Source organism: Micropterus dolomieu, linkage group LG20, assembly GCF_021292245.1.
Source record: "Micropterus dolomieu isolate WLL.071019.BEF.003 ecotype Adirondacks linkage group LG20, ASM2129224v1, whole genome shotgun sequence".
NCBI classification, from domain to species: domain Eukaryota; kingdom Metazoa; phylum Chordata; class Actinopteri; order Centrarchiformes; family Centrarchidae; genus Micropterus; species Micropterus dolomieu.
Window position 1 is genome coordinate 8,125,117 of NC_060169.1, and position 27,160 is coordinate 8,152,276.

The following is a 27,160-nucleotide window of genomic DNA, read 5'->3' on the forward strand; positions in this document are numbered from 1 at the left end:
ACAGGCGTAGTTATGGTGAAATTGTGTAATCAACACTGATCCCCGCTAACTACCTCCGCGGGTGAATGCAGAGATCTGCTGAGCGAGGAGGGGAGGGGCTGCGGCCAGGTGGCTCGCTCATTCTATTGGCTACTTCCGCACAATAGTTAGTGTTGATAGGCTATTACTCGTGACTTGTAACCAATCAGGTAGTACTGTGGGCGGGACATTGTACTCACCACTCTGGGCTCCAGCAGACAGAGAGGCGGCTGCATCAGAGGCAAAGGAGAGCATTTTTTTTATTATTATTAAATAATTATATCGCCATCTGTTTTTAAAATGATCGATGCAGATTATTGGAAAACTGCTGAATATCGACGCTGATAATCGACCAGACCGATTATTGGTCGACAGGGGTTCGATCATTTAGATAGTGATGGGCTTTTTTTTTTCTTTTTCTTTTTTTTTTTAAATATATATTCTGAAATTTTATAGATCAAATGACGAATTGTTTTATCTTAAAAATAGGGCTGGGCAATAAAACAAAAATGATAATTATCACAATATAATTTTCCTCTAAAAAATATAACAAATGTTTGATTTAATTCTTTTGAATCACAAACGAATTGGCACTTAATTTCTGTTCTATCTATTAAGATATTTATTTTAATCCGTAAAAGGGACTGGGGGGGAAAAAAATTTTACTTAATTTTACTCATGCAAACCTGTTGAAAAAACACAATTTTATCATAATAGTTTTGAATGTTCTGCATCAGATTTGTTAAGTGATCCACTGTTTGGCATTAAGTGTTTGTTCTGATCATAAAGAAAAGTTTAAAACCACAATTAACCATCTGGTTTGTTCAATTTTCACTCAGGAGCAAATATCACATAAATATGAAAGAAATAATGATTTGACTTTTATTCTGATCATTTTTGATATCAAGTTATAGGTTTGTTTTTTTTTGTTGTTTTTTTCGTGATAACATTTTTGGCTGTACTTAAAAAAACATCAACAGAGAAGTTTACAATATAAAGAATGGTGAACTGCAAACTTACTGGGTGAAGGTAAAATATAAGGGGGGGAAACCTGTGGATATAATACTTGTGTTTTCAGAACAACATTGAAATGGTGTTAGAGGATAAACGATGCAGGATTGTTAAGGCTGATATCGATAGTTGGGAGTTAAAAAGCCCAATAACTATATTTTGGCTGATTTATTTATATATATTTTTTACAAGGATATATAACATAAGCATTTATAATAATGAATGTAAGTGCTCTTTTTATTTCTTCACTGTTTTTATATTATATATTTGAAGTTCCTGTACTATAATGTTATGCCAGTTATTGGTTGGCCTCCTGGCCCAGGCTAAACCGACATCTGTTCACTGCAGACGCACTTTCCACAACCTGCATAAGGACGTAGTATAAATTTGTGCATTAGTATCATAACATTAAATAAAAAGTAGAATGTCAGTATTATAGTGTACCTTTTTTAGAATAATATTCAAATTAATTTGGTAATTTTACTATTTTCATTAAAATTTCTTATAACACACTAAATGGCTTGCGACTAGTATAAAACTGAATCCATTTGGACAAAACGTTTCATTCGTTAAGTCTTTGTACAAGAAAATCGTCTACATTGATGGTTAGTCTCTAATTTGTGTTCATCCTAATTACTAACTCATCAATTAATCATAACCATCTATTCATGAGTTCAACATTTCAAACGTTTGTTGTTGCAACTTTTTTTAATGTCCCGCCCCATCCATTCTGTTGGATTTGGTTTGTTCATGAAAAGTGACATTGATGAGCACACTAGCTTTATGAAAAGTTGTTTTAAGAAAAGGCACCCAATATAGCTAAATGGCCTGCTAGCCAAACCCAGCCTATGTTATCTCTGTTGTCTTCTGTTGTACCGCTACGGCTGCCGACGACGCATCTTTTTTTGTTATACAGTCCCCTCTAAAAGTATTAGAACAGTAAGGCAAATTCCTTTGTTTTTGTTGTTCACTGAAGACATTTGGGTTTAAGATAAGTATGAGACAAGAGTTCAGAATATCAGCTCTCATTTCCTGGTATTCACATCTAGATGTGTTAAACAACTCAGGACATACCACCCTTTGTTTGAACCCACCCATTTTTCAAGTGAGTTAAACTATTGGAACTGACAGATGTTTCTTGTTGCCCAGGTGTTGCCTGTTAGGTTGACTGTCCAAACATTAAATAGCTCTGCATGACTAGTCTGAGTTTTCATCCTTGGTTTAAACCTATAAAGACTGCATTTCCTGTTAAAGAGGATAAACCAACATTAAGACCAGAGAGCTGTCTATGGGAGAAAAGCAAGCCATTGTCAAGCTGAGAAAAGAAGGAAAATCGACCAGAGCCGTTGGACAGACATTGGGCATAGCAAGCACAACAATTTGAAATGTCCTGGAAAAGAAAGAAACTACTAGTGTACTGAGCAACAGATGTCCAACAGGTCGGCCAAGGAAAACAACAGTAGTTGATGACAGAAATATCGCGAGAGCTGTGAAGAAAACCCCCGAAACATCATTAAGTGACATCACCAACGACCTCCACAGTGCAGGGGTGAAGTTATCACTATCCGCTGTTGAAAGAAGACTCAGACAGCAGAAATATAGAGGCCACACCACAAGATGCAAACCACTCATCAGCAGTAAGAATCGGAAGGCCAGATTGAAATTTGCAAAGAAGTACAGAGATGAGCCGCAAAAGTTCTGGAGCACAATCTTATGGACTGATGAGACCAAGATTAATCTCTACCAAAGTGATGGAAAGGCCAATGTATGGAGAAAGAAAGGAACTGCTTATGATCCGAAGCACACAAGCTCATCTATGAAGCATGGTGGAGGTAATGTCATGGCTTGGACCTGCATGGCTGCTTCTGGAACAGGCTCATTAATATTTACTGATGATGTAACTGATGATGGTAGCAGCAGAATGAATTCAGAAGTGTACAGAAACATTTTGTCTGCCAATTTATGGAGAAATGCATTGAAACTAATCGGGAGGAAGTTTATCATGCAGCAGGACAATGACCCAAAGCACACTGCCAACAAAACAGAGGACTTCATCAGGGGGAAAAAGTGGAAGGTTTTAGACTGGCCAAGTCAATCACCTGACCTTAACCCAATAGAGCGTGCATTTCACCTCCTTCAGAGGAGACTGAAGGGAGAAACACCCCGAAACAAACTGAAAGAAGCTGCGGTAAAAGCCTGGAATAGCATCACAAATGAAGAAGGCAACAGTTTGGTGATGTGGATGGGTCGCAGGCTTGAGGCAGTTATTGCAAGCAAGGGTTATGCCACCAAAATTAAATGTTATTTAATTTTAGATTATTTGTTCCATTACTTTTGCTCACCTAAGAATGCTGTGGTCTAATACAAACGGTGATATGTCCTAAGTTGTTTAACACATCTAGATGTAAATGCCAGGAAATGAGAGCTGAAATTCCAAACTCGTGTCTCAGACTCATCTTTTGATCTTAAACCCAAATGTCTTCATTGAACAACAAACCTTACCGTTCCAATACTTTTGGAGGGGACTGTATAATGGGCCAACCTTGATGGGGACACTGGAATTAAAGGTCAAATATTCCAAATTTGAAAGGTCATAACTACTGGTCTGGTTTAGTAGAGGGTCTAAAGGTATGTGTGTATGCTATAGTATATGCATTACATGTTTCTTTCTGCTCTGTTCTCCACAGAGGTGGTCAGACTACGTGGGCAGATACCTGAACTCAGATTCTGCATCCCCAGAGCTGCGTGAGCATCTTGCCCAGAAGCCGGTGTTCCTCCCCAGGTGAGGCCCCAGCCATGTCTCCCTCTTGTCTGCACACTTATAAGCTTCTGTCATGAGGCTCTAGTCAGCCGAGCAGCCACTCCACTGTTGACAAACCAGCTGCCAAATACAACTCATTTTTCAGAGATAGCAACACTGGCACTTCTGCACAATCTTGACTTTGGATGCTCTCTAATCATCAGAAAGTGGGGTGTTAACGGACAAACAACAAGGGTTTAAGAAGGTAGTTAAAGAGAGAAACTCCACAGTTACAGTGAAGTGCTTGCTGTGCCCGAAAGCCCTGTCTGTTAAGAATCTCACTGGCCATGAACATGACTCTTTCAGTTTCTGACCTCTGCCTCACGTGGAAGATTGCACTTTTTACATGGCCATCTTTTAAAAAAAAAAAAAATTATTTATTCATTGATTCAGTTCCTTTTTAATGGGAATTTTATTTATTAATAGTAAGGTTTTTTAAAATGATTTTGGCTTGATCATGGGTTTTGAATTCCCACTTTAGCAGACAGCTATAAGGAGTCGTTTGGTTTGATTATTCACATTGTATTGAATTTAAATGATGATTTTCATTGTATAACATAACAGAAGTCAGTGAATGCACAAACTAAAAGCAAAACAAATGGGTTCCACCTTTTCATTTTAATTTCATTTTTCTACAATGTCTTTGACCTGAGTTTGAGAGACTGAAGCTCTTGTGTTGGATCTGAGAGACTTTAAGAGGACAGTGAAGTTTTCCTTTTCCTACATTATCATGCCCTTTGTTTGTGATTGTATTTAGATCAAAGGTCCTGTATGTGACTTAATCACTGTTTGCAAATGTAAATGTTAAAATGTCCATTTGTTTAAGTCTGTTATATTCAATGTTCTGTTTGTAATAATTTTCAGTGGAAACAGTGCACTCCCGTTGCAACTTTTTGTTGTGGGTGAGGTTTTTCCACTGATTTGACAGAAATTAGTGCTCATAGGTTTTTAAAAAACTCTGGTCAAGCACATTATCTGCAAAACTTGTACAGAGGAGTAGGGTTTGTAAATAAAATGATTGTCTAAATTGTATGTTCATTTTGGTGTATTTCTTTCCTGACACATCAGAGCTGTGCATGGAGGCGTGGTTGTGTCCACTCTGTCTTAAAGCTCCAGTTGAGTGTTGCTCATAAAGGCTGTCTGTCATTGGTGCTCTTTGAGTTTTTTGTTGTTTCTTTGAGATGGCTGTCCATTACCATAAACATTTCAAATGGATTTTTAAAACACACACAAAAAATCTTGCTCCTAGTTTTCCCTTATTTAACCCATTGCATAAATCTGGTACCTGACTACGATTTATCAGTGGGCTCACCCACATCTTCTCCTTTTTTTTGTTGTTGTTGCATCAAATCTATGAGAGATCAGCAGCACAAGAGGTAAAAAGCTCTTCTTCACAAGTATCTTCAATGGCAGTAAAAAAAAAAAAAGAAAAAAAAATCCAGCAGTTTCTTTTCCAGTTGTGTTGGGTCTTCATCTCATGATCATAACACTCTGTACATTGTTGGTGAAAGTTTGTGCACATCAAAATATTCTCAGCTCATATTTTTGATTGGTATCCGATCAGGCAGCAATTTTCTAGTGTTTGTTTCTAACAGTACCTGAAATTGGCCTCACTGTCATGTCTTTTAAGTGGAGCCCTGAATGCAAAAATATGCTTCATGGTTTCAGTCCCCGCTCACCTGTACCCTCAGTGGTAAGTACACATTTAAAACTTTCATTCAGGTGGGGTGAATAATTGCATTTTTATTACCTGCACAAAAATCAGAATCAATTTCCAATATAGATAAATATTTGTTTGCCAAGCATATTTAGATTTGAATTATGTGGCTGTGCAACGGAAGTGCACTGTACAGAAATGTTCCGACTGCTGCCTCTGCTGCTCTTATAGATCCACATTTCCCGTGAATGATTTGACTCCCTATCTAATTCTATTACTCGGTGAGTTGCAATGCATGGGTTTAAAAATAATTGTTTAAAGGGACAGTCCTCTCAAATTTGGCTATACAGCTCTCAAATTGCTTAATGTCATGTGTATCGTGCCTGACCATATCCCCTAGGCTTTAAAATCACACAATGTATACTGTCAAACACACAATTGTGCCATATATACCATGCCTAAGTGAAAATAAGAGTTAATACATTTTTAGAAATTTGTGCGAACTTTCCCTGTAAACGTGGTGCACTCTTTTGATGTGTTGAGTAATCAGAAGAATTTCTCTGGGATCAGCCAGTATTATTGATGGTTGATTTCAATCTGTCTTGGCTTTCAGGAATTTGAGATGGATAAGGAAGTGCCAGAGAGGATGGGAGCAACTGCAACAGGAGCGAATGAGCAAGGTTCCCTCGGACAAGTCGCAAGAAGGCAACAGTGAGCTAAAGATGGAGTGCATGTTCAAGCTCAACTCCTACAAGATGGTCTATGTCTGCAAGTCAGAAGACTATATGTACAGGCACACAGCACTCACACGGGCTCATCAGGTAAGCACCCCAGTTCATTTTAAATAGTTTTATAGGTTCAATACTTGGACTGGATTGCAAGTCATTTCAGAAAAATCAAAAATTTTCAAAAATGTCTATTTCAACATGCTGTAGTTTTCATTACGACAGAGAATCAGTTGCAACAAACACAGCATTGCATATACCATTTAGAAACATTATGTAGTGTAAGGATGATGTGTAAGGACAAGAAATATATAATGTGGTTTTGCCTTGCAGTGTAAGAACACATTTGTAAGTAATTTGAAGAATTTCAGGTATAGTGGGTTAAAAGGCTGGAACAGGTAGTTGTTAAATGCACAGTCCAGAATAATTAACGTTCTTATCTCCAGCAATTAAATTGTATTTTATTAGATATTAGGTTTTGTTTGAGGATTTAAAATTATTGTTTTTTTATTTTTTGCCATAATCAGTAAAGTGATTCCAAAATTCCCGGTAATGCTCATAGAAGTAATTAACTATAATGTCAAAACATCCAAAGACATTGTTCAGCGGATTTAAATATAAAGTTGGAAGATTTTCCATCATGTCTGGTTGTTCCGATACTAACTCTTCTTTAGAAATGATTATACTAATACTATAGTGTGTAACTAGGGTGGTGGTGGTAGTGTTTGTGTTTGTTTTTTCAATATTTTATCATTCTCAAAATATATTTATTATACAGTTTTGAACGTTTTACAGATAGTGTCAACATAAACTTTGTCACAGTTCATACTTGATACTATTGGTTAGTGGGTTGTATTCTTGAGGCTAATATTCCAACTCATATGTAATTAACTCAAACTAAAAAGTTAAAAGTAAGAAGCCTTCAGCATTTATCCTGTGGTGATACAATGCACTGTAGTGATTGTGGGTGATCTGAAACACATCACTTTTGGTGCTTTCAGAAACATCGTACTCAGTGACTAGGGGAGTGATGGCCTCAAGTCAGTAGCTGTGTTTCCATCTAATTGTCAAGCAAACCTTTGAAACGTCTCATACAATAATGTGAATTAGGTGCGATTCCATCAACTGGGAATGAGCGAATAAACAAGGCTACGGTACACATGGCTATAATAAACAGTAGAATAAGTAGAGGTCGCAAACTGGAAACCAGTTGTTTTCTAACCACCAATAAACTCAAAAGAGGAGAACGAGAACAAGAACCACCAGTCGCAAGGAGAAGAAGAACCAGCCATGTTTTCACGCCTTATGGAAATATCCAGGAAGACGAGAAGGGTCCAACTGCAGTCCTCCCTCCTGAGGCTCCTAGTGTTTGTAAGCCAATGAGGATTCAGCATGACCTCCCTCCTGAGGCCCCTGTTCTGTGAGCCAATGGGGGTTGAGCACAAGTAGTGGGTTCCATTGTATGAAGTAGGCTACGTAAACTTTCACTTATTTCACCTTAGCAGTCCACCAAAATCAGTTTCTGAACAACTTTGAGGCTCCGTCCACACTACTCCGTTTTAGTTTACAAACGAGAGAATTAAAACGAAAACGATCTCTGTCCATACCCATGTTTTAGCTGCGTTTTAACTGCAGATCTCCGTCTACATTAAAACGAGCGAAAACGCACATCTATTGGCCGTTCGCGTACAATGGGCATGCGCCGTGTAAACATGAAGCAGATGGTCTATTCCGTAGTTAGAGATGATCTGGCGAAAGAATAAAGTAATGCAGACCAAGAATCAGACCAGATTATCTTTTTTATTTAATTTTTTTTCATGGACCAATAACGAGCGGGGACTGTTACTGAATGTAACACGGGAGTTAAAAGCAGCTGTGGCGGCGGAAAACAGACTGGGAGTCGACGCAAAGTAAACGGCAACATGCACAGTAGAAGTGTAGGCAGACAGGCCTAAGTTTTATTTGCACGGTACAGAATATTTAAAAAAAACAAATCAAACTCTGTCAGTAGCATTGTGTTTCTGCTTTGCAAGACTTATGATACCAAATCAGAGAGCCAAACATGAGCATCTGCGTCATCGTTTCTAAAGTTCTCCATTTTTGCCCGTCTTCACTAAAACGCCCTCCGGAGTTTCAAAACGCAAAACGGGGTCTGCAGGGTTTCCAAACTTCTCCGTTTTAGGTCTTCGTTTTCGCTGTTTGTCTGAACCGGAGGTGCAAACGTAGCAAAAGGTCTCTGTTTTAATACGAAAACGCAGTAGCGTGGATGGGGCCGGAGGCAAGAAATTAGCAACCCAGTTGCTAATTTAAAAGTTTGTTCTGACTTTCGTAGGCAAGGGCCACTAATGCACTGCCCGTTGAGAAATTCCCATAAAGGTTAGCGAGTCCCTGAGCAAGACACTTAACCCCTAGTTGCTCCAGAGGCGTGCGACCTCTGACATGTATAGCAATTGTAAGTCGCTTTGGATAAAAGCGTCAGCTAAATGAATAAATGAAGTGTAAATGTTAGCTAACATTATCTTGCATTTTACTAGATGGAGCCTGTGTTGCACATTAGCCATCTATATCAAGCGTTTAAACAAATTAGCATGTCCGTGGTCATTTAGTTATGCTGTAGCTGATCACTGATTGTGCATGTGTTACGATATATTAATGAGTGAAGCATGAGGGGGGCTACAGTGGGACCTATTTGAGGAAGACATGGACAGTGGAAACAGCTGATTCTTCTCTTGCTACATCACCTAACTTAACATTAACATACTCACTTTTGCTGTTTCTATCAACCTTTTCTAAAGCGATACTTCAAAATGCACATAAAAACACGGTGATGGAAACACAGCTAATGAGGAGAAGTGCTGAAGATTTTTTCCATCATTAACCAAATACACATTATAGTGGATGGACTTTCTACATTGCAGTGGGTGGATACATTTTGTCTTGATGTTATCCTACCTGAATCAACGAGATGACTCTTTCTTTTTGCACTTTGAACTGGTGTCTCAGTAGCTGATCTGTGTTGTTCTGGTTAATGTCTCCTTCAGTCCCAACAGAGGGTCAACACACGCCTGCACAGACGCTTTCAGGCCTGGCTGGACACCTGGGCCAAAGAGCACGTGACCAGCGACATGGCTGCTGAGAGCCGCAAGTGGCTGATGGGAGATGAACATGAAGGCCTGTTGTCCTGCACCACAACCTGCAGCCCTGAAGTCCTCCATTATCTCAATATTAACAAGTACCGGGTGAAGTACAGAACACTGTAGTACTGTAGTGTACTCTCGTATCGAAAGATAAACTGTGGCAGTGACGGTTGTCACACAACAAACACCCAGTGATGACTTCATATATAAGTGGCTTCATGTAGATTTTCCCATCCTGCTGTTACTGGATCCAGTTGCCAAAAGTTTAAGGAGTTATTAGTCCACAATTCAAATGGGATGTAAATTTTCCACTTTTTGCAAAAAGCTGAACTTTGTCCTAACTTACAAGCTTTTACTGCAAATTCTGCAACATATGTGAAACAGTTGTTTTGTCACTATGTTGGGGGGAAAAACCCGGTCATCTCAGTAATCCCATCTGAATATAAATGCAGATTTTTACACAAGATTAATATACACTCCACTGCATCTTCTCTTTAGAGCAATTCACAGTTTAAACAAAAAACTCAGCAACTCAACAATGAAAAGTGTTTGATAACCACTTCATGGTTTTACAGGAAATACAAACAAATAACCTCAGCTTTCTCTTTAGTGAGAACAGCTACCTGTTACTTCTGTTAAAATGTGAGTTGTCAGACTTCCAGCTGTAAACTTTGTATAGCCTGTGAATGTTTTCCTTTTTGGTAGTAAAGGTGCAAAAAGGCACTATATATATATATATTCAACATCTCTGGCTACTGCTGGGTAGATGCTTGGTATCAATACAATGCCAGCAGTGTGAATCAAGTACAATAATTTATGACCGCCCATACACTTTGTGTAAATATGTTGTTTATATCTATCTAGATTTTTTTTTTTTTTTAATCAGATGTCATTGATGTGTAGCATACATTAACACATAGTATCTTTAGCTAGAGGTTGCAGAGAAGTTTATTAAGAAAATGAAAACTTATAACTGTTTTTTACCAAAGGATGTTAATTAGAGACCTTTTTTCCTATGTGGTCTGTTAAATGTGTTGTCCCTAAAGTCTTTGTTTAGTAGAAAAACTACCCATTTTATATGCGTTCAACCCCTTTCTGTGCATCTTTGGCATCGGTGTCACTTGTGGTTTTAAGATGATTGAATGTAACTGAGCAGCAATTTCTCCTTTTTACAGAAGTATATGTCTGTTTTTCAAAGTACTGAAGTCTAACAGTGCTATCACCCTTTTCTTCTATTTAGACTTTACCAAATCGTCAGAATCTGTATGAGTGGTTCAGTGGTCTCACAATGTATCACCTATAAAAAAAGTGTAGGAGTTTTGTTTTTTATGCCCAGTGTTGACGACGAACACTGACTGACGTATGATAGGTCTATACGTGAATGTCAGCTATGTGACTTGTGTACAGTTTTTAACGATTAACAAAACAAGCAAGCAATAATTCCTTCAGTCACAGTCTATCATAGCTAGCAGTTTGTATTTCTTGCTGAAATACAAATGTGAATGTTGTATTTCCTTAAAAGACGAAAGTAAACTTAGGATTTTTATTTCCTTTTCCCCTCTGTAGTTTGTTTAATAAAACTGGATTTGGCACTGTAGATAATGTAGGTAAGGCTGCATGGGAAGATACCCATCTCCCTAAATGCTGTAAAGTGTGTTTCACAGTGGGAATCAATATGTAAGCAACATTAACAGTCAGATCCTTGTAATTTTTTACATATGGATCATAACATGAGAAGGATGGATGCAAACACACTAAATATTCAGTATGAAAGCGCAGATTGGCAACACTCTTGCAGAAGAAAAAGAGGGAAAATAAAATAAAAAGAAACTGCCTGCCATTTTCGTGAACTCCATTGAATGGTCAGTAACATAACCAGCTACAGACAATCTTGGAACAGTTTATAACTTGGGTTTTTATTTTTATATTTACTGTGTTTTAATATGAAATACCACAGGAGGTCCCACGGAGCTGATTGTACATAAAGACATTGTTTGTACCTCATTTAATGTGTCTCTTCTCTTGACTTATATGATGTTGTACATGAGTGTTAGTATGGTGTTTGGCATTAAACTATCCTTTAAATAGAAACTCAGTTGACCACTTATTTCTTCATTTCTGCCATCGTGTTTGTATGATATGGGCAATTTTTATTATTTTTAAAGGTCTGCAGTTTGCACACTGAAAGCTTTTATTGACTGGATGTTTTAACCAGCAAGTTCTTAATCAGGAAATATCTGCAATACTTAGCATGCAGACAACTACTGCTGCTTTAGTCACCACCTTTGTCTTTTATACCTTTCCGAAATCTAAAGCACATTAAATTATAATTGCATCTTTTATTTGCCAATGCTTGAACAATTCTATACAAAAAGGTGGACGAAACGGATTCAGCTGTAACTGATTTTCATGAAGATGCAAAACACTTAATGTCAAAACAGATTATGTGATTAGTTGATTTTTCTGTAAAGTTTCGGACACTGACACTTCAAACAGTGAAAGATTATTTGTTGGTGGAATGATTTCAGCTATGCTCGTAGGTAGATCCGTGTGCACACCACATCATCAGCTCCAAAGATCTGAAATGAGATTGAGAAGGAGAAAGAAAATATTATTATCACTTCATCATTATCTTGTTGGACACACACAGCAAGGTTCAGACTGATCTGACATTTGCTGCAAGTCCATGTCTTACAACTCTTCTCTAGTACTTAACTATTTTATCTTGCCTTCACCTGCGGGGTGTCTGACGTATCCAAATTTTAGTCAAATCAGTCGTATGACTCAGGTTAGATACTAAGCATATAAAACAACGTCACCATCAAAACTGGAGGAAAACCCTGTGTGTTCCCATAACGTATGTACAAACTGCAGTTGAAGTAATTCTGCCTATTGTCACGGCTGTCGCTGTCATCTTTGTGTTTCCCCTTTTTCTGTCTCACCTCTACCAAGTAGGCTGTGTCCCTGTGGAATGAAGATCCGCCTACTTCCTGGTTTCTGGGGTGCTGACTTCAGTCCCACCCATTGGTTCCCTCTGTTCCCGCTCAACCAATGGCTGCTCACCACATTGATTACCTCCTGCTCATAAGGAGAGTCCACCTGTTGCTTGAGGCAGCTTGTCACCGCCTATTGACTTGTGTGCCACTGGTATTGACTGTGTACATTGCTTGTTAGCTGTACATTGTGTTTAGTGGAACAATTCGCATACCTTGTTTGTTAGCTCTACATTGTGTGTAGTGGAGAAATTCACTTAGTATTTTTGTTTAATATTGAGTTAGTTTTCATCAGGTGGAGTGGGTGCTGTGCTCTTTGTGTTCTTTTTGTAGCAAGAATTAACCCTGTTTAAATAGATAGGTACAGGCCTCCTTATTTTAACTTGGTTTGTTATTTTCGCAGCACCCTCATCCACCCTCCTTTTGTTTATTGTTACCTGTCTGCATCTCCGGGTTACCAATACAAGTTACCTTTTTAAGATCTATATCAGTTTTGCCTATATGTTTATGGCCCCCACTCCCCTAGACCAACAGGGGGTCGTAACACTATACATGTTCTACAGCTACGATAGGGCTGGAATAATACACTACAATGATATCTTACTGTAAATTTATCTGTGTGTAAGTACACTGAGAACAACTTAAAACTGGAGTCAAATTTCTTTGTACACATACTTGGCCAATACAGCTTATTCTGAAGTATTAACTTTTTAGATTTTTCTGTCAGCCCCATGTATTGTATTCCTACATTTCTTCTAATAATAATACTAGTCCTCATATTTTCTGCTGCTCTGTTGCACTTCCACCATTAATGCTTGCTTATATCAATATCATCTTAATTTGACACAGCTGCCTGCTAAAGATACTGATGTGACAAAATCTGATATGAAAATGGAAAAGAAGCATTGGATGCCCGGGGTGAGGGGTGGGTGTGTCCGTGTCCAAAGATTTATGGGAGTCCCAGGGGCATAGCATTGTGGCCAACTGCAGCACCACACATTATCATTATCTCAGGCCATGCAGTGTAGCGGGACGGAGGAACAGACCTGTGCTGTGAAAAATGGAGCTGAGACGACTCCATCTGGCACATGGGCCGATGCCGAGGGAGACATTAACTGGAGGCAACACCCGGGTCCATTGGCATTTTTCAACAGCATGATCAATGAGACCAATTAAAACCCACAGGAGGATGCACAGATTTGGACCCCCAGCGCCATCACATCCACAAAATTTCATCTGGCTCCAGTTCCATTATAAAGTAGCCGAGGCACAACTGCATTAATCTCTAAAAATCAATATTTATTGGCTTGATATGTGAAGGAAGTATATGAGGTCCCTTGAGTGTATTCTAAAGCATTTATCATCTTCTCCTTTTCACTGTAGACTCTCCAAATGGTCGTCATTGTCCACCGCATGTTGTCTTCATTAAGCTCTACGTCCATCCATCTCTTCCTGAGAGCCTAATTTCCTCATCTGCTGACCAATGCTTTTATTCAAGTTAATGTGCATTTTTTCACATTCCTCTGTGAGCAGAGAGGAGAATGAACTCAGGTTAGTGAAATATGTGTAGATAAACGAGCAGTGTTTAATAGCAGCACAATACGAAACTGGTGCTACCAGGAGGATTTACACCTTGTCCCAGGTTGACAAAGCTATTGGCTGCTATATTCTTCATAAATTTCTCCCTGACTAAACTCATTCCAGTTAGACGAGTTTACGCATATTCAATGCAATATCCGACCTGAGCTATGTCACAGTTACGTACTATTTCATAATTCTATGTTGTGTGCTCACACTGAAAAAATGACAAGTGAATATGAATCAATTGGCAAACAACAATCATCCTTAACTCTTCTTCTATGAAAGATACTATTGTCCCACACTGCAGCACATACATCAATACACTACTTCTAACTGGGGGGAAAATGTTTTATTCACTTTATTCACGCTTTGTGTGTTTTGAGACTTCCAAAATGGTATGTTACATTGTTATTAGTATTTAGAATATTCTTCATAGTATTGTTATATACCAGAGGTTCCCTTTTTTTAACTTTAAAGGCTTTTTAAAAAGCTGTTTTTGTGGTGATTACCTTGACTTTGGTGCCATTTGTGCTGTATTTTTCTACAAAGTAAGCAGTCTATCATCACCACCTTTCAGCAGTACATGAAGTCTGTGTGAAGACACTACTTAAATGTTATTGAAAAGTCTATATTTTTTAAGTAACTACATTGATATACAGACCATAGTATGGGCCGTTACAGTGAATCTTTTTCTGAAGATTTCACAGTACTGTAACTTTACAAATTTGTGTATGTTCACACTGTCATCAAGAACTTTGTTTTTCTGGGCCATAATATATATATAACTAGATGCCTTTGTTCATTATGTAAATTTCTCTTTGACATAATGTTTTTAAAGGTGATGTGTACAGCTCAGGCTCCAGGATTTTGGTAAAATATGTCACAGTCTGCTTCACAGGGCCAAATATCTCTGCATCAAATCTGAAATCTAAACAATACATTAAATGAGGTGTAATACGAGGGAGTTATTTTTAAATTACAGAACAGCCTGGAATGTATCTGACATCTTCCTCTGGTATCCCATTAAAACTTGAAAAGTCACGTTATATTTTCCAATGATTCAACCCCACATGCCTATCAGGTTACAGCTTGTCACTCCAACATGGACAGACGCACACACCCTTAACTTGAATAAAAACAGATTTGGTGCTGTTCAAAGCTTTGTTCCCAGTTCGAAACCTGCTTTCAGTCCAAATTACAGCCCCTATCAAATGTATTCTTGATTGCCTCTCTGAAGAGGTGAGTCACAGTCAGTAAAGAGGAGATCTCCATCACAGCCAAACTGGACACAGCTTTGTTGTACATCTGGCCAATAAATCTGAGCAGATGTTTACAAGAAAAATGCTTTGATTTAGTGATGTTGGAACTGCCAGGAACTGGAGGCAGAAGTGTTTCTGATGGATGCAAGATCATGAAGTGCTGTCTAACAACAAACGTATGGGAGTGAAATGTTAATTCAGTCCTTTGACTTCTAGATTAAGTTTCCCTGAATAGGTGCTGCTACAAACTGTAACAAATAACTCACTCACTCACTCACTCTCATCGTCAACCGCTTATCTTGTGTACAGGGTCACTTGCTTTCAGGCTTTTGTGTCATTTTTATATTAATGTAGATCATGCACCCAATAATGAAATCAAATGACCAAGAAAAACCTTTATGGAAAAACTTATATTTTAATATGATTTTCTATGGATATATTTCACCCCCCCCTCCATGTGAAAAAATAATAAATCAAAAACAATGAATCATGATAATTTGCTGTCTTACTCTTACAGGAATCCACACCCTCATTTGGCAAAAGAAGGAAACATGGAAAATGGATGGTATCCCCAAATGGTCATGTGAGTTCAGAACATTTCATAGGAACTACGTATTATTTGGAGAAATCTTGATCAGATCATCTTAACATTTTCGCATTTGGTGTCACCACCCAGTTTTGGCCTCTCTTGACCATCTGTCTAGTTTTGGTTTCTGCCTCTGGCATAATTCTGCTAATTTCTGTACGGTTTAGAGTCTGTACGGTTAATATGAAACTATATATTTTGCTGTGTAACACATACATAAATGTAACATAAGTGTAAAACCTAGGGCTGCAACTAACTATGGATTTATCAGTTTATCTTTTGGTTTATATTGTGACTGCAAATGGGGTGGGTCTGCACATTACAGGTCCCCAAAGTCCAAGCTAATGTCTTCTTTAGTTGATCAACAACCCAAAATATTCAAGAATTGTAGCTACATTTGCTTGAAAAGAATGACTTGGAGGTGCAGGTAGGTTGATTTTGTTACCTTTGCACAGAGCCAGGCTGGCTGTTTCCCTGTTTCTAGTCTTTATGCTAAGCTAACTGGCTGCTGGCTGTAGTTTCATATTTACGGTAGGCTAGAGATATGAGAGTGGCATTAACGGCAGGCTACACCACACTTTTGCTTTTGACACAAATCGAGGAATGTGCCTTTAGCCAATCCTTTATTTTCTTATTCGCAGAAAAAGAAGTAGAAAAAAATTAATGAAGAAAATGGACCCATGAGGTTAAAGGCAGTGACCTCCAAATTTGACACCTCATCCCACTTTGCAAAACATCTGTTCATCTGCTGAGTGATTTTAGATGAAAAGGGGAATCACTGTGTAGATATCCTTCTTCAGGGTGATGGGATGAGAACATTTGGGAACCACAATTTTATAAAAGAGAAACAAATGGGAAGAGCCTGAAGAGACACATGCAGGTCCGGAGGTGACAGACTTGAGATTATCTCTGGGTACAATCTGATCTTCAGTCATTTAAGACTACAGCTGCAGTCTTTCTGATCCGTCACCATATTTCTAGTTACATTAAACTTCAAAAACAACTCACCAGTATGAGTTCATCCCCTTTGAGTTCCCGGCTCCAGAAGGTCTTCGGGCCGTTCCCACTCAGTAGAGTCTGTTTGCAGTAAATCTTGTTTTCTGCCTCCCAAGTGGCCAAACTCTGTAGAAAAGCAGCACTTTAATGAGGTTTCCTATATTTATCCCTTCAGTTTCACCTGCCTAACAGGATGTCAGCACTAAAGCTAAGTGATAGATCAGTTGGGATGGTGTGGTTATCTCTTTGTCCCGTCCCTCTGCATAGGAGTTTTTTTTTTTTACATATTTTAGCCTGAATAGTATTGAAAAACTACAATTTCTAGATTTTTGAGTGCATTTTTACCTACTTCATTGCAACTGGTTTCCCTTAATTTAAGTAAAATATAAGACTTAAAGGGCCACTTCAGTAATTTTACACATGAAGTTTACTCTTCACAAGAGGTACTACATTGGCTGTGTTATATAGTGTCATCTGTGCCCTGGAGGAACTTTCCAGTCTGGAAAATAACCCAGATGATGTCACCAGAGACCCTCACGTTCATTTACAGAGACACTAGGAAAGACACTATTGAGTTGCATTATGGGAAATGTAGGATTGGGGTTTGAATTTTGACTATTCATTGTTAAATTTTGATGAATGGGCAGTTTATGAATTGATTAAAAGAAAAAAATCTGTTTTTTCTTGTGCACATCATGTGGTGTTTAAATAAATTACCTTACACTTTCTCCCATCCACTGTCTCTTCATTAAACTCCTCTCCAATGAGGAAGTTGATCTCCGTGGTGCGGACAGTGGTAGAAGTCTTGATGTAGAACTGCTCGCCATTTTGCTTTATCTCCACGTGGGGCTTGGACGCAGCCGCCACTGCTACCTTCCTCAGCATGGCATTCACACCTGAAAACACATACAAAGCTGCCTGTGAGCCCACGGTATGAATATTAAGTCGGGCTGATGAGTCTGTAAAATAGTAAATGGATAAAATTCACAATAATCTGATGTACAAAACCACTTTGTTCCAACCTATTGCCATGAAGTATAATACTTACTTTCTTCATATCTTATTATCTGACGGTGAGTTGCGTCACCTTACATTTTTTCTGTCTGCCTCTGACACCAAAGAGTGGTGGTTTGAAACAAAAACCCGTTTCAGAAGTGAAATTTATTTATCCTAAGAATGCATAAATGTATAAGTATCTATCTCACACAGTCATGCCGCAGTGAAAATAAATCACTTTTTAGTTGTCAGGAGGAGATGTTACAGCATAAAGCAGATGGTTTTCATTAAAAAATTATCCTCCAGCAGTTGTAACTGAGATTGTTATCAGCAGATGTTGCAAATATGGAGGGTGCAGTGACAAGGTGATGAGAGGGAGGAATGCTGGTGCCGTTTGCTTTGTTTAGCTCTCTTGTAGATCAGTCTGTCCTCCAAATGAGTGGAAAAAGCTATTAACCCTCTCTGTCGGGCAGTTACAGTGAAAACAATTAGATGAGAGATTGCTACAGTCTGTTTCCCATCCATCCTCCTTGTAGTCCATCACTCAAACACAGCAACAATGCATGAGTATGTAATTAAAACCAGTTGTACTCCACTTTGGATCAAGCAGCTTCTGATTTAAATGTGTCTCCTGGAACTATATGTCCATATGAAATACAATTAAAATTGTAGCAAAAACCTGTGATATTATGGCGCTAATGCATTTGAGGGTATTGGATTGGTGGAAATGTGGTGGAAAAGAAAATGTTGTCTGTTGTCTACAATCTATGTATAGTCTCCAATTTGGATGCATTTTATGCAGTTTTTTACATTTGAAAATCAAAAACACTATTCACCAGTCCACGCTGCATGCATTTCAAAATAAACCTTGATTGCAGTCTGTATTCCAGATACAATTGTCTACAGCGCAGATAATAGACCTCTATTCATTTCAGTCAATGGATTTTCATTTATAATACCTCTCTCACTAAAACACATTCACACCTTCATAGAAAAAAAGAGTAAATTGTCCTCACCAAGAGCTTTGAGCAACTCTTCGAAATTCTCGCTGCTTTTCATTTTCCAGGTGCCTTCAAAATTGGGCATTTTTCTTGTGGGGTTTTGATTGTGTGTCAGCCTTCGCCTCCTGTCGTCTGTCTTCTCCGCTCCCTTTCTTCAGGCTCTTTCTCTCCCTCCAGCCGTCCCTGTGCTCCCTCCTCCTCTCCTCCCTGTGTGCTATGATCCCACATAGCAGACCAAACCCCCTCTACCTCCTCTCCCACACATTAATCACACACACACACACACACATACACAGTCTTAATGGTTTGTTCTCATTAGAGATTTATTATAATGGCCGTGGTTCTGTTGGAAGGGTTTGATGTCTCATCTCATCTGCATTATTAGCCATCTGATCTGACTGAGGTTTAATGGAACTTAATGGTGCATTTATACAAATATTTTGTTTTAAGGAAGTATCAGTCTGTTTTTTCATGGATTTATTTTGGCACCTAAAGCTGAATAGAGGATCTACTTTGTCAGATGTGTTGAGGGTTTGGGACCTCGTTTAAAAGGGTCAATACATTCAAATTCTAAAAAACACATATTTTCTCACATACCTCCAGTATGTCCTGTATCTAATCATGCAGACAGTTTTGGTTTAATTCCCCAGGATTTGAGATATCTCTCTCTTGAGATTTCTGCCTCCACCCCAATATAATGGGGGTGAATGTAATTTTGCCTGTGGTGCTCAATAAAAAATTCAGCAGCAAGCAGAAACAGCATCTGAGAAAATCCACAGACCTTATTTTCATAGAGATTATTTCTTAGGTAGAAAGTAGCTGCTAAATTTTGGTAAATTTGGTTTGAGCACAATAAACAATTCCATTCACCTCCTTTGTGGGAGGGAGAAGAAGAAATGACAAATGGCAGATATTTGCGCAGGTTTGGGGCAAATACAACCTTAATTATTTGCATGGCTAATGCTAATGCATTAAATAAGTAAGTGCAGTTGTCTACTCCGCTGTGGTCCCCACTGGTAGTTTTTATCAAGACTGATAATTAAAGGACAGGTTCAAATTTCTTTAAGTGTAACTTTATACACTACCCACATCTCATTATTTACACTGAAACAGCTTTTGGTTCCTGCTCTCCATGCTGGCCTTGAAGAGATCTGTTCCTGAAGCAATTTCAAAATAAGACAATCCTTGTAGGCCTACTGTGTGAAAAGGACTTCCAAAGTTCAGCTGAAGTTAAAATGAGGCGTACATTGGATTCGCGTTGGGACAGGATAATTTCATGGCCAGCAGGAAGAAGAGGGACAATTACAGCAACCAAAAACTGTTTCAATGTATATATGGACATTTGAGTATTGGTTTAAAAAGACAGACTTGAAAAAATGTGATGCTATCCTTCAAAGATGAATTAATGGTATAACTATTATTGTTATCTCTTAAATATATCCACGGTTTTATCCTTAACGTGTTCTCTTATTTTACTCATTATATTAGTCCACATGTGTAGGGTGTAGGTCAAAGCTGACACATTGTTTTATTGTTTAGCTTTCTCTCTGTTCCTCTCCCTGCCTTGGCTGAACAATCAAGGCAGGGAGAGGATCTCTTGTTCCCTGAACATAGCAACTTGACTGTCTAAAAGATTATGCATCCCTTTGCTCTGGGCCGGACGTTAGTTACTGTCCTAGGAACCTCTGGTCCAGCTGATTTACGCATGTAGTACTTCTCTGTCATTTTCTTTTATTAATAAATTATTCAAAGACAATGGTTTGTTGTAACTCAATTATTGAAACCTCAGTCTCATCTTTTCACCAAGACTGAAGATAAGACATCAGCATATAGTAAATAAAAACCTGCTTGCTGATACTTCTTGTCCTTCATTGCTTTTTAAATATATTTTTGGCTAAAGCTGCAAAGAAGATTACACAATCAGTCCTCTCAGTGCTTTGAACCTTTTATCCTACACACACACACACAACTACCACCATCCCATGAGAATGAGAGGCCCTTCCTCTAACCCCGGCCAAGTCAGATTTGTTCCCTCTCTGGCAGCCCCTCATCTATCTTTTTGACAAAGTGCCTTCCCGACACAGCTTGATAATTAATGTATAGAGCAGAACAGGGAGCTCTCCATCATCCCACCATGAAGTGTCAGCCCTCCATCGTCTTCACCAGGCCTCCTTGTTTGTTTCATTCATCAATAGATCTATGTGTTGGTCTCTGGGTGGTTTTATTTCCAAGAGGGAAAGTGAACATTTGAGTGTAGCACAGAGGCAAGGTTTGAGAATTTGTGAGAATGGAGAGGAAAAAATGGTATGTGAGAAGATTATCTACTGCCATCTATTGCCCTGTTTATGAAAAATGGGGCTTTTAACATTTATGTCAGTTACTTCTGCTGCTTTTATAGGATTGAAAGGTTTAATCTGACTTTAAATGTTTTTTTTTTACTTTAAAGTACTAAGTAAGCATTTTTCAGTATTATGCATATATTTCTCCAGTAAGGTAAATCTTGAACGTTAAATATAATGTTTTTCAAGTTTTAGTCACTACAGAAGTACATCACAATTAAATAAATACCACAAAAGTATCTATTTTGTTAGATTTGAGTCATTTTTATGACAAACACTGGTGAGAAAATACTTTTCTAATATCACGAAAAGCACCAGTATCCTCAATATTGCAATGCAAGTTGAATTTTTATTTCAAGAATCATGCTGTTTTTTTCCTTATGGTCAAATCAGGCATCAGGAAAAACACTGGATTTAAACCAAGTTGATTTTTCTTTTATCTCATTATCTAACTAACATAATGAGATATGACCTTTGGTGTCAGAGTGTCACCTTCAATAAGATGCATTGACACATTTTCTCCTCACAGACCTTTTTAACTGCACAATGAACTCCCTGAGGACATCAGGAACATTGGCATGTAGTTTTTTGTTAATGTGTTCGTTAATGAGTTCACACAAAACCTTTTCCTACATACATGCTGCTGAACACTGCAGATACCTGAAAGACACATTATCCCGCTGATAGCTTTTTAATTTGGTCTAACATTTATTCATTTATTGTCTAACCAAGGATTTACCCTGAGTCACATAGTCGAATGTGACCATGTGTGCAGTGATTCCATGCAGTTCTGTTTTATTAAGGACTCTGCTAAAGCCTGACCTTAATTTTATTCATGTCAGTGTTTGGGCGGTTTGAGATTAAAAACAGACAAAAAGACATTCAACACCTTCCAGTCAGGTGTTCACAGCACACTTGATTTACAATAAATCAGAGATACTAGCTTATCACAGACATATAAATATCAACATATAATGGAAATTGGCTGTTAATGAACAATTATTCCTGTTCATGTTAAAAAACAAATACAATAAAAAAAAAAAAAAAAAGTAATACTGAAATATTGATATTATTATTGGTTTCAAAAATGTATTAGTCAGGATCCTTTAATAAACACTTGTTAACATTTTCTGCAAAATTCTCATTTCAAACTCCAGGTTGAAGTGATTTAAAATTCTGAAATGACTACAGATACTAAGACTTGACAGGACAACTGCTAATCACACAATTATTTAAAGTTTAAAAACAAACTATAAAAAAAAATATGAAATTGAAGAAAGCAGCATAGGTTTTATTCCGCTTGTAACACAGTAAAACACAAACTGATGTTAAGCAGCTGTGAAGTTTTATTGACCAAACAGATGAAACAAGACACACTGAGACAACACGAGATGTGAAGTGTATTCTGTACATGACAGTTGAGTTCTGATTTTCACCGACAACATAATCATACTTTTAGAGTTACTGAAAGTTGTGCAAAGAAATTAAAAATGTATGATTAAATTCCAGACTGTAGTCAATCTTATTACAGAAGCCTGCATCGTTTCCCTTCTCTCCCACAAGGTGAGCGGAATTCAGTAAAACATGCTTTGAAAAGAAGAAGCGTGTCACCGCATGAACATCTACAAGGTATACCAGAGTTCATTAGGTATCCATTATATGTTTACAACTTGGCACTGTGGGACCATATGGCTTCATTTTAATAAATTCTCAGATTTAGGAATATGCCTTCGGTCAAACTAAAACAGCCAATTACCATTCTCTATGATGAAAATACCCACAGTGGCAACATCTAATGTCACACGTGTATAATTTAAAAAAACTATATGATCAGTTCAACAAACTGACCACATCTGATCTTATACTTTTGTCATGAATCATCTTTACTAAAAAGCCATGTGGGGAAAAAAGTTACAAAAGCAACAAACTGAATGAGCCACAATCTTCATCTTAAACAGAAAAAACAACTTTGGACACTTTTGTGGTCATAATCACAAATCATTCAAGAAAATAAATTAGGTATAATTCCTTTAAAGACATGTTTTTCACACAACGTATAAGTAATAAACAATCACATCTTGTGCTAAAAATGATAAAACATTTACATTATTGCACATTTACTGTCACAATAGGGAAACAGCATTATTTCTGCTTCTTGCTTCACAGGTTTCAACTGGCAGCTCAGCACAATGGAAATCTATAGAAAATGCCTTCTAGTAGTTACCACCAGTACACAAAGCCAGTTATTAACCAGCTTGATCACGGCAATATTTTCTATGATGCCGGACATACTAGCATGTTACAAAAATGTTGACAAATATATTGTACTCTATGTATTCCGTTTTGCATGGAATTTGTGTTTTGACCATGTTTGTGCAGCGGACTACATGAAATGCACCTACAACACAGAGGCTTCTCACGCACATTAAGCAATTAAAAACAGAAAGCAGACTGTCACACTATGACGGCAGCAACTTAAAAAGGCGTAAAGGAACTGCAGAAACTGACATAGAAGCCAGTTTGGTGAGCGCAAAGAAAAGAACACTTGGGAAAGAATTGTTTACTGCTGCTGTGAATGTATCACTATGAGTTATAAATGAAAACCAGGTTTTTATGTGTCAACAATCAATTCCCCTTTCTCCACTGAAAGGATGCCTGAACATGATTGTACAGCTGTGTTGATACATTAACATTTCCTTTGTTGACCAAATAATAAAAAAATAATCCTATAAGGTTGCATCAATGTGTCTGCATCTTCCAATATTAAAACACCACCACATTCAATTGCACTAAAAACAAAACCCTGTTAAGCAGCAAACAGACTGTGAACCTGGCTCTAGTGTGAATGTTAATGGCCAGATACTTAATCTGCAAGAAATATGTTGGTATGAACACATAAGTTCAATGTCTGATACACAGCTGTTGTGTATTTAAATTGGCCTCATTCCATTATATTCCCCAGGTTGTTGTTTAAAACAAACCTTGCTTTCATCCAGTGCCTTCACAGAAAGTCTAATCTGAGGGTTAAAATGGTACATGGTCCATACTTCATCTGTCCAATTATCTTCTACCAGTGTCTGGAGTCCACCAGCTCTGGTCGCAAACTCAGTTTTTTTAGCGTCTCATAGCCGACCACCATGACGATGGCAGTGGGTGCGGATGAAATGATGCGTGCCGACAGTCCTTTGGTCAATCCCCAAAATCCCTCCTCTTTGATCAGCTGCCTGAACGTCTCAATGACTGAAGTCCTCCCTTCAACCTTAAAAAACACACATACAGTACATGTTGTGTTATTATTTCAAACCAAAAACCAGTACCACAGTTTAGCCCTGGGCTCTGCTGTATATTTTGTTAGATGCACAGTAAATGGTGGTTACCTGTACTCTGGCTCTGACAACATCCATTGGGTTGGTGACAGTTGAGGCAGTAGCAGCAGCTAGAGGTCCAGCCATGGCTTGTAGAATCAGGTGAGGGCAGTCACTGGGAGCCATTTTAGAGAGTTGCTCTGTAAAACATTACACATACAGATACCGTATTAACCACACGGCAAGGACTGGTGGAATTCAGTCTCACTACAGATGTACAAATGCACTGGGAACATAGACACAGATCAGTCAAAACACAAAGTCTTAAGTACAGTGCACGATACAAGAAAGTTCCAGCCACTTACCTGCATAAAAATGATAGAAAGGCCACCAGACAGCACTGTTCGGGATATAAGTGAGTAAAGAAGCCACGTATCCCCTGTAGAAGCCCCGGAAACCATCAGCAGCAAAAATCTGAGCCATAATGTTCCTGGTTTGGCCGAACACTTTTTTGGACTTTTCAGTCTCTGTGTTGAAATTGAGCCGAAAGCGGGTGAGGTGCCCCCCTTGGCCCTGCATCATCAGCTGCTGAGAAACAACATCTATAGGAACAGTGATGCTCTGAGCAACCAGGGAGGCTGATCCGCCCGCCACCAGTGACTTGACTGTATTGTCATCAGAATACTGGGAGACGTACTTCCTCACCAGCTCGTAGGTGGTTATGTAAGCCTGGCCTGAGATGAGCGTGAAGGTGTTGACCATAAAGCCACGATACAGGCCTTGAATGCCCTCCGCCCGCAGAATCTTGAAGAAGGCATCAAAGGTGCCGCTGTAGAGTGATTTGCCCCTCTGCACCTGCAGCAGAGTGCGGATGAGTGTGGCCGGGTAGACGGTGGCCCGGATGGTCATCGTCATGAACACCCCAAAAGAGTAGAACTTCCTTTTGTCGAGGTCCTCCCACTCGATGATCTGGATGTTCCTTTTCTGCTGCATCCTGCCAGCTGTAGGTGCCCCCTCATCAGACTGATTCCTGCCTGACAGCATAAACAACAGAACGGTTCATCGTTGACCTTGGAAATTGTAGTTTAACATACATACTACACTGAACAAAATTATAAACACAACACTTTTGTTTTTGCCCTCATTCATCATGTGCTGAACTCATAGATCTCAGACTTTCTCTGTGTACACAAAAAGGCCTGTTTCTCTCATATACTGTTCACAAATCTGTCAAAATCTGTGTAAGTGAGCACTTCTCCTTTGCCGAGATAATCCATCCACCTCACGGGTGTCTTAGTCTTAGATCTTTGAGTTCAGCTCATGATGAACGGGGGCAAAAACAAAAGTGTTGTGTTTATAGTTTGTCCAGTGTACATACAAATAGTAGTTTGACATCTCAGTTAAACCTGAAACTAGACTTGGACCTTGAGTGAAGATGTATTTATTTTTGGTAATCGACATCAGACGCAGAAAGAGCCCGAGTATCCTTGTTGAGTCTTGTTAAATTGACCTAAATACTACTGGAAGAACCTAAATACTATTGGTGCTTGTAACCATTAAAGTATAACTTCTAAATGCCCTACTAGGAGTGGGCAATATGGATAAAATCATCTCTCACAGATTTTTGGCTGATCCAGCATACTGGATACTTTACATGTTGGCTCATGGCTTCACTATATCAATGTAAAGATACTATAACAAATCCAATAGTCATTTGCAACATTACACACAATGGTCTAACAAATAGATATTAAAATGATATTTTCAACAGTATCAAAACATAAAAAAAGTCTCAGACAGATGACAAATATATATAGTCTCACTCTTTACATCACTCGACCCTATTGTGTACCAATCAACCCCTCTGCTCTGGGCCTGCTGCAAAATAGAACAACTCAACTAAGTTGTTCTTCTATTATTACCTCCGAAATTATATGAATCCTTCCATGACTAATCGGATTATGTGGCGAAACTGTAACGTTAAACCAAGCTAAGCTATCACTTCTCATCAATCATCAGTAACATTTATCTCCAGTTATCTCTGAGTGAGAAGGTCGAAGGTCATGCAAGACAACTTAGCAAGCTAACCCTAACTACGTTGATCTAAAGATCCAGAAGCAGCTTCGGCACAGACAAAAAAGCAGCGAATAATGTCGGTGTTATGACCGTGTACTTATAAAATCGATTTCCTGGTCGCACAGTAACGTTAGCTAACCGCCATTAGCTAACTTACACCAGGTTATTGTTCTTCACAACACTGGCAACACCGGTCAGAGGACAGCTTGTTCTGGAGCCGGAGTGAAGCCACCTGAAAGCTACGGGAGCTGTCGTGTGTTAGCTAATAATACTTAAGAAACACAACAAAGTAAGCCAAACACCAGGGGTTTAATAAAATGGGTCTGTCGTCATCTGCGGGATGTTGTTGTGGCTTGTGCTAGCTAACACTGAGCTAGCCCTGAGTTAGCGCTAGCATTGGTGTACTTAGCAAGAACTTACCTCTTCGGACAGATGCTTATTACAACGCCATGGCCGTAATGTCGGTCAGATTTAAAACATCATGTCATCAGCCGGTAAATAAATAAATAAAATGCAATTCGGAGTATCGTCACTCAGCTGCCTAAATGTTTTATAACGACGTGGGTAAGTTTCTTCCTGGCTACTCAACTAGCTAACTGTGCGATGACTTCCCGTTCCCATTCAAACCACTCGACGTCACGCTGCTGAAACAACCAATAGCACGCAGCAGAGCTTCTTCT

At 38.6% G+C, this 27,160-nt stretch overlaps 3 protein-coding genes across 5 annotated transcripts in view; 1 reads left to right on the forward strand and 2 right to left on the reverse strand.

The window, feature by feature from the left end:
• The window catches only part of LOC123958698 (paired amphipathic helix protein Sin3a-like), a 23,571-nt gene extending 12,132 nt beyond the window's left edge, over positions 1–11,439 (forward strand). Inside the window, exons 19-22 of one of the 3 annotated variants that reach the window (XM_046032245.1) lie at positions 3,717–3,811; positions 5,498–5,522; positions 5,718–5,767; positions 6,100–6,213. In XM_046032245.1, the coding sequence (XP_045888201.1) occupies positions 3,717–3,811; positions 5,498–5,522; positions 5,718–5,738 (141 nt within the window). In that variant the 3' untranslated portion in view covers positions 5,739–5,767; positions 6,100–6,213. Of the gene's footprint in view, positions 1–3,716; positions 3,812–5,497; positions 5,580–5,717; positions 5,768–6,099; positions 6,308–9,252 lie in introns of those variants that run through there. The other 2 variants (XM_046032243.1, XM_046032244.1) reach the window with 2 other exon arrangements.
• LOC123958699 (cellular retinoic acid-binding protein 1) lies at positions 11,244–18,910 on the reverse strand. Its single transcript, XM_046032246.1, has 4 exons — positions 18,776–18,910; positions 17,481–17,659; positions 16,776–16,889; positions 11,244–11,927 (listed from the first exon to the last, which is right to left on the reverse strand). Exons 1-4 carry the CDS (start codon positions 18,843–18,845, stop codon positions 11,877–11,879), a joined length of 414 nt encoding a protein of 137 aa, XP_045888202.1. The 5' UTR covers positions 18,846–18,910; the 3' UTR covers positions 11,244–11,876.
• Positions 18,911–22,422: 3,512 nt separating this feature from the next.
• LOC123958464 (solute carrier family 25 member 44-like) lies at positions 22,423–27,123 on the reverse strand. The gene is made up of 4 exons (XM_046031787.1): positions 26,901–27,123; positions 24,770–25,438; positions 24,477–24,604; positions 22,423–24,358 (listed from the first exon to the last, which is right to left on the reverse strand). The coding sequence occupies exons 2-4, from the start codon at positions 25,395–25,397 to the stop codon at positions 24,167–24,169; spliced, it is 948 nt and encodes a 315-aa protein (XP_045887743.1). The 5' UTR covers positions 25,398–25,438; positions 26,901–27,123; the 3' UTR covers positions 22,423–24,166.
• Positions 27,124–27,160: the final 37 nt, after the last annotated feature.

Coding starts and splice junctions, on each gene's coding strand:
- LOC123958699 (XM_046032246.1), bottom strand. CDS start 18,845: ATGCCCAATTTTGAAGGCACCTGGAAAATGAAAAGCAGCGAGAATTTC. Junction 17,660..18,775: donor AGAGTTGCTCAAAGCTCTTG/GTGAGGACAATT, acceptor ATGTGTTTTCAG/GTGTGAATGCCATGCTGAGG. Junction 11,928..16,775: donor AAGGGGATGAACTCATACTG/GTGAGTTGTTTT, acceptor ATCTCATTTCAG/ATCTTTGGAGCTGATGATGT.
- LOC123958464 (XM_046031787.1), bottom strand. CDS start 25,397: ATGCAGCAGAAAAGGAACATCCAGATCATCGAGTGGGAGGACCTCGAC. Junction 24,605..24,769: donor TTTCTATCATTTTTATGCAG/GTAAGTGGCTGG, acceptor AATGTTTTACAG/AGCAACTCTCTAAAATGGCT. Junction 24,359..24,476: donor TTGTCAGAGCCAGAGTACAG/GTAACCACCATT, acceptor GTGTTTTTTAAG/GTTGAAGGGAGGACTTCAGT.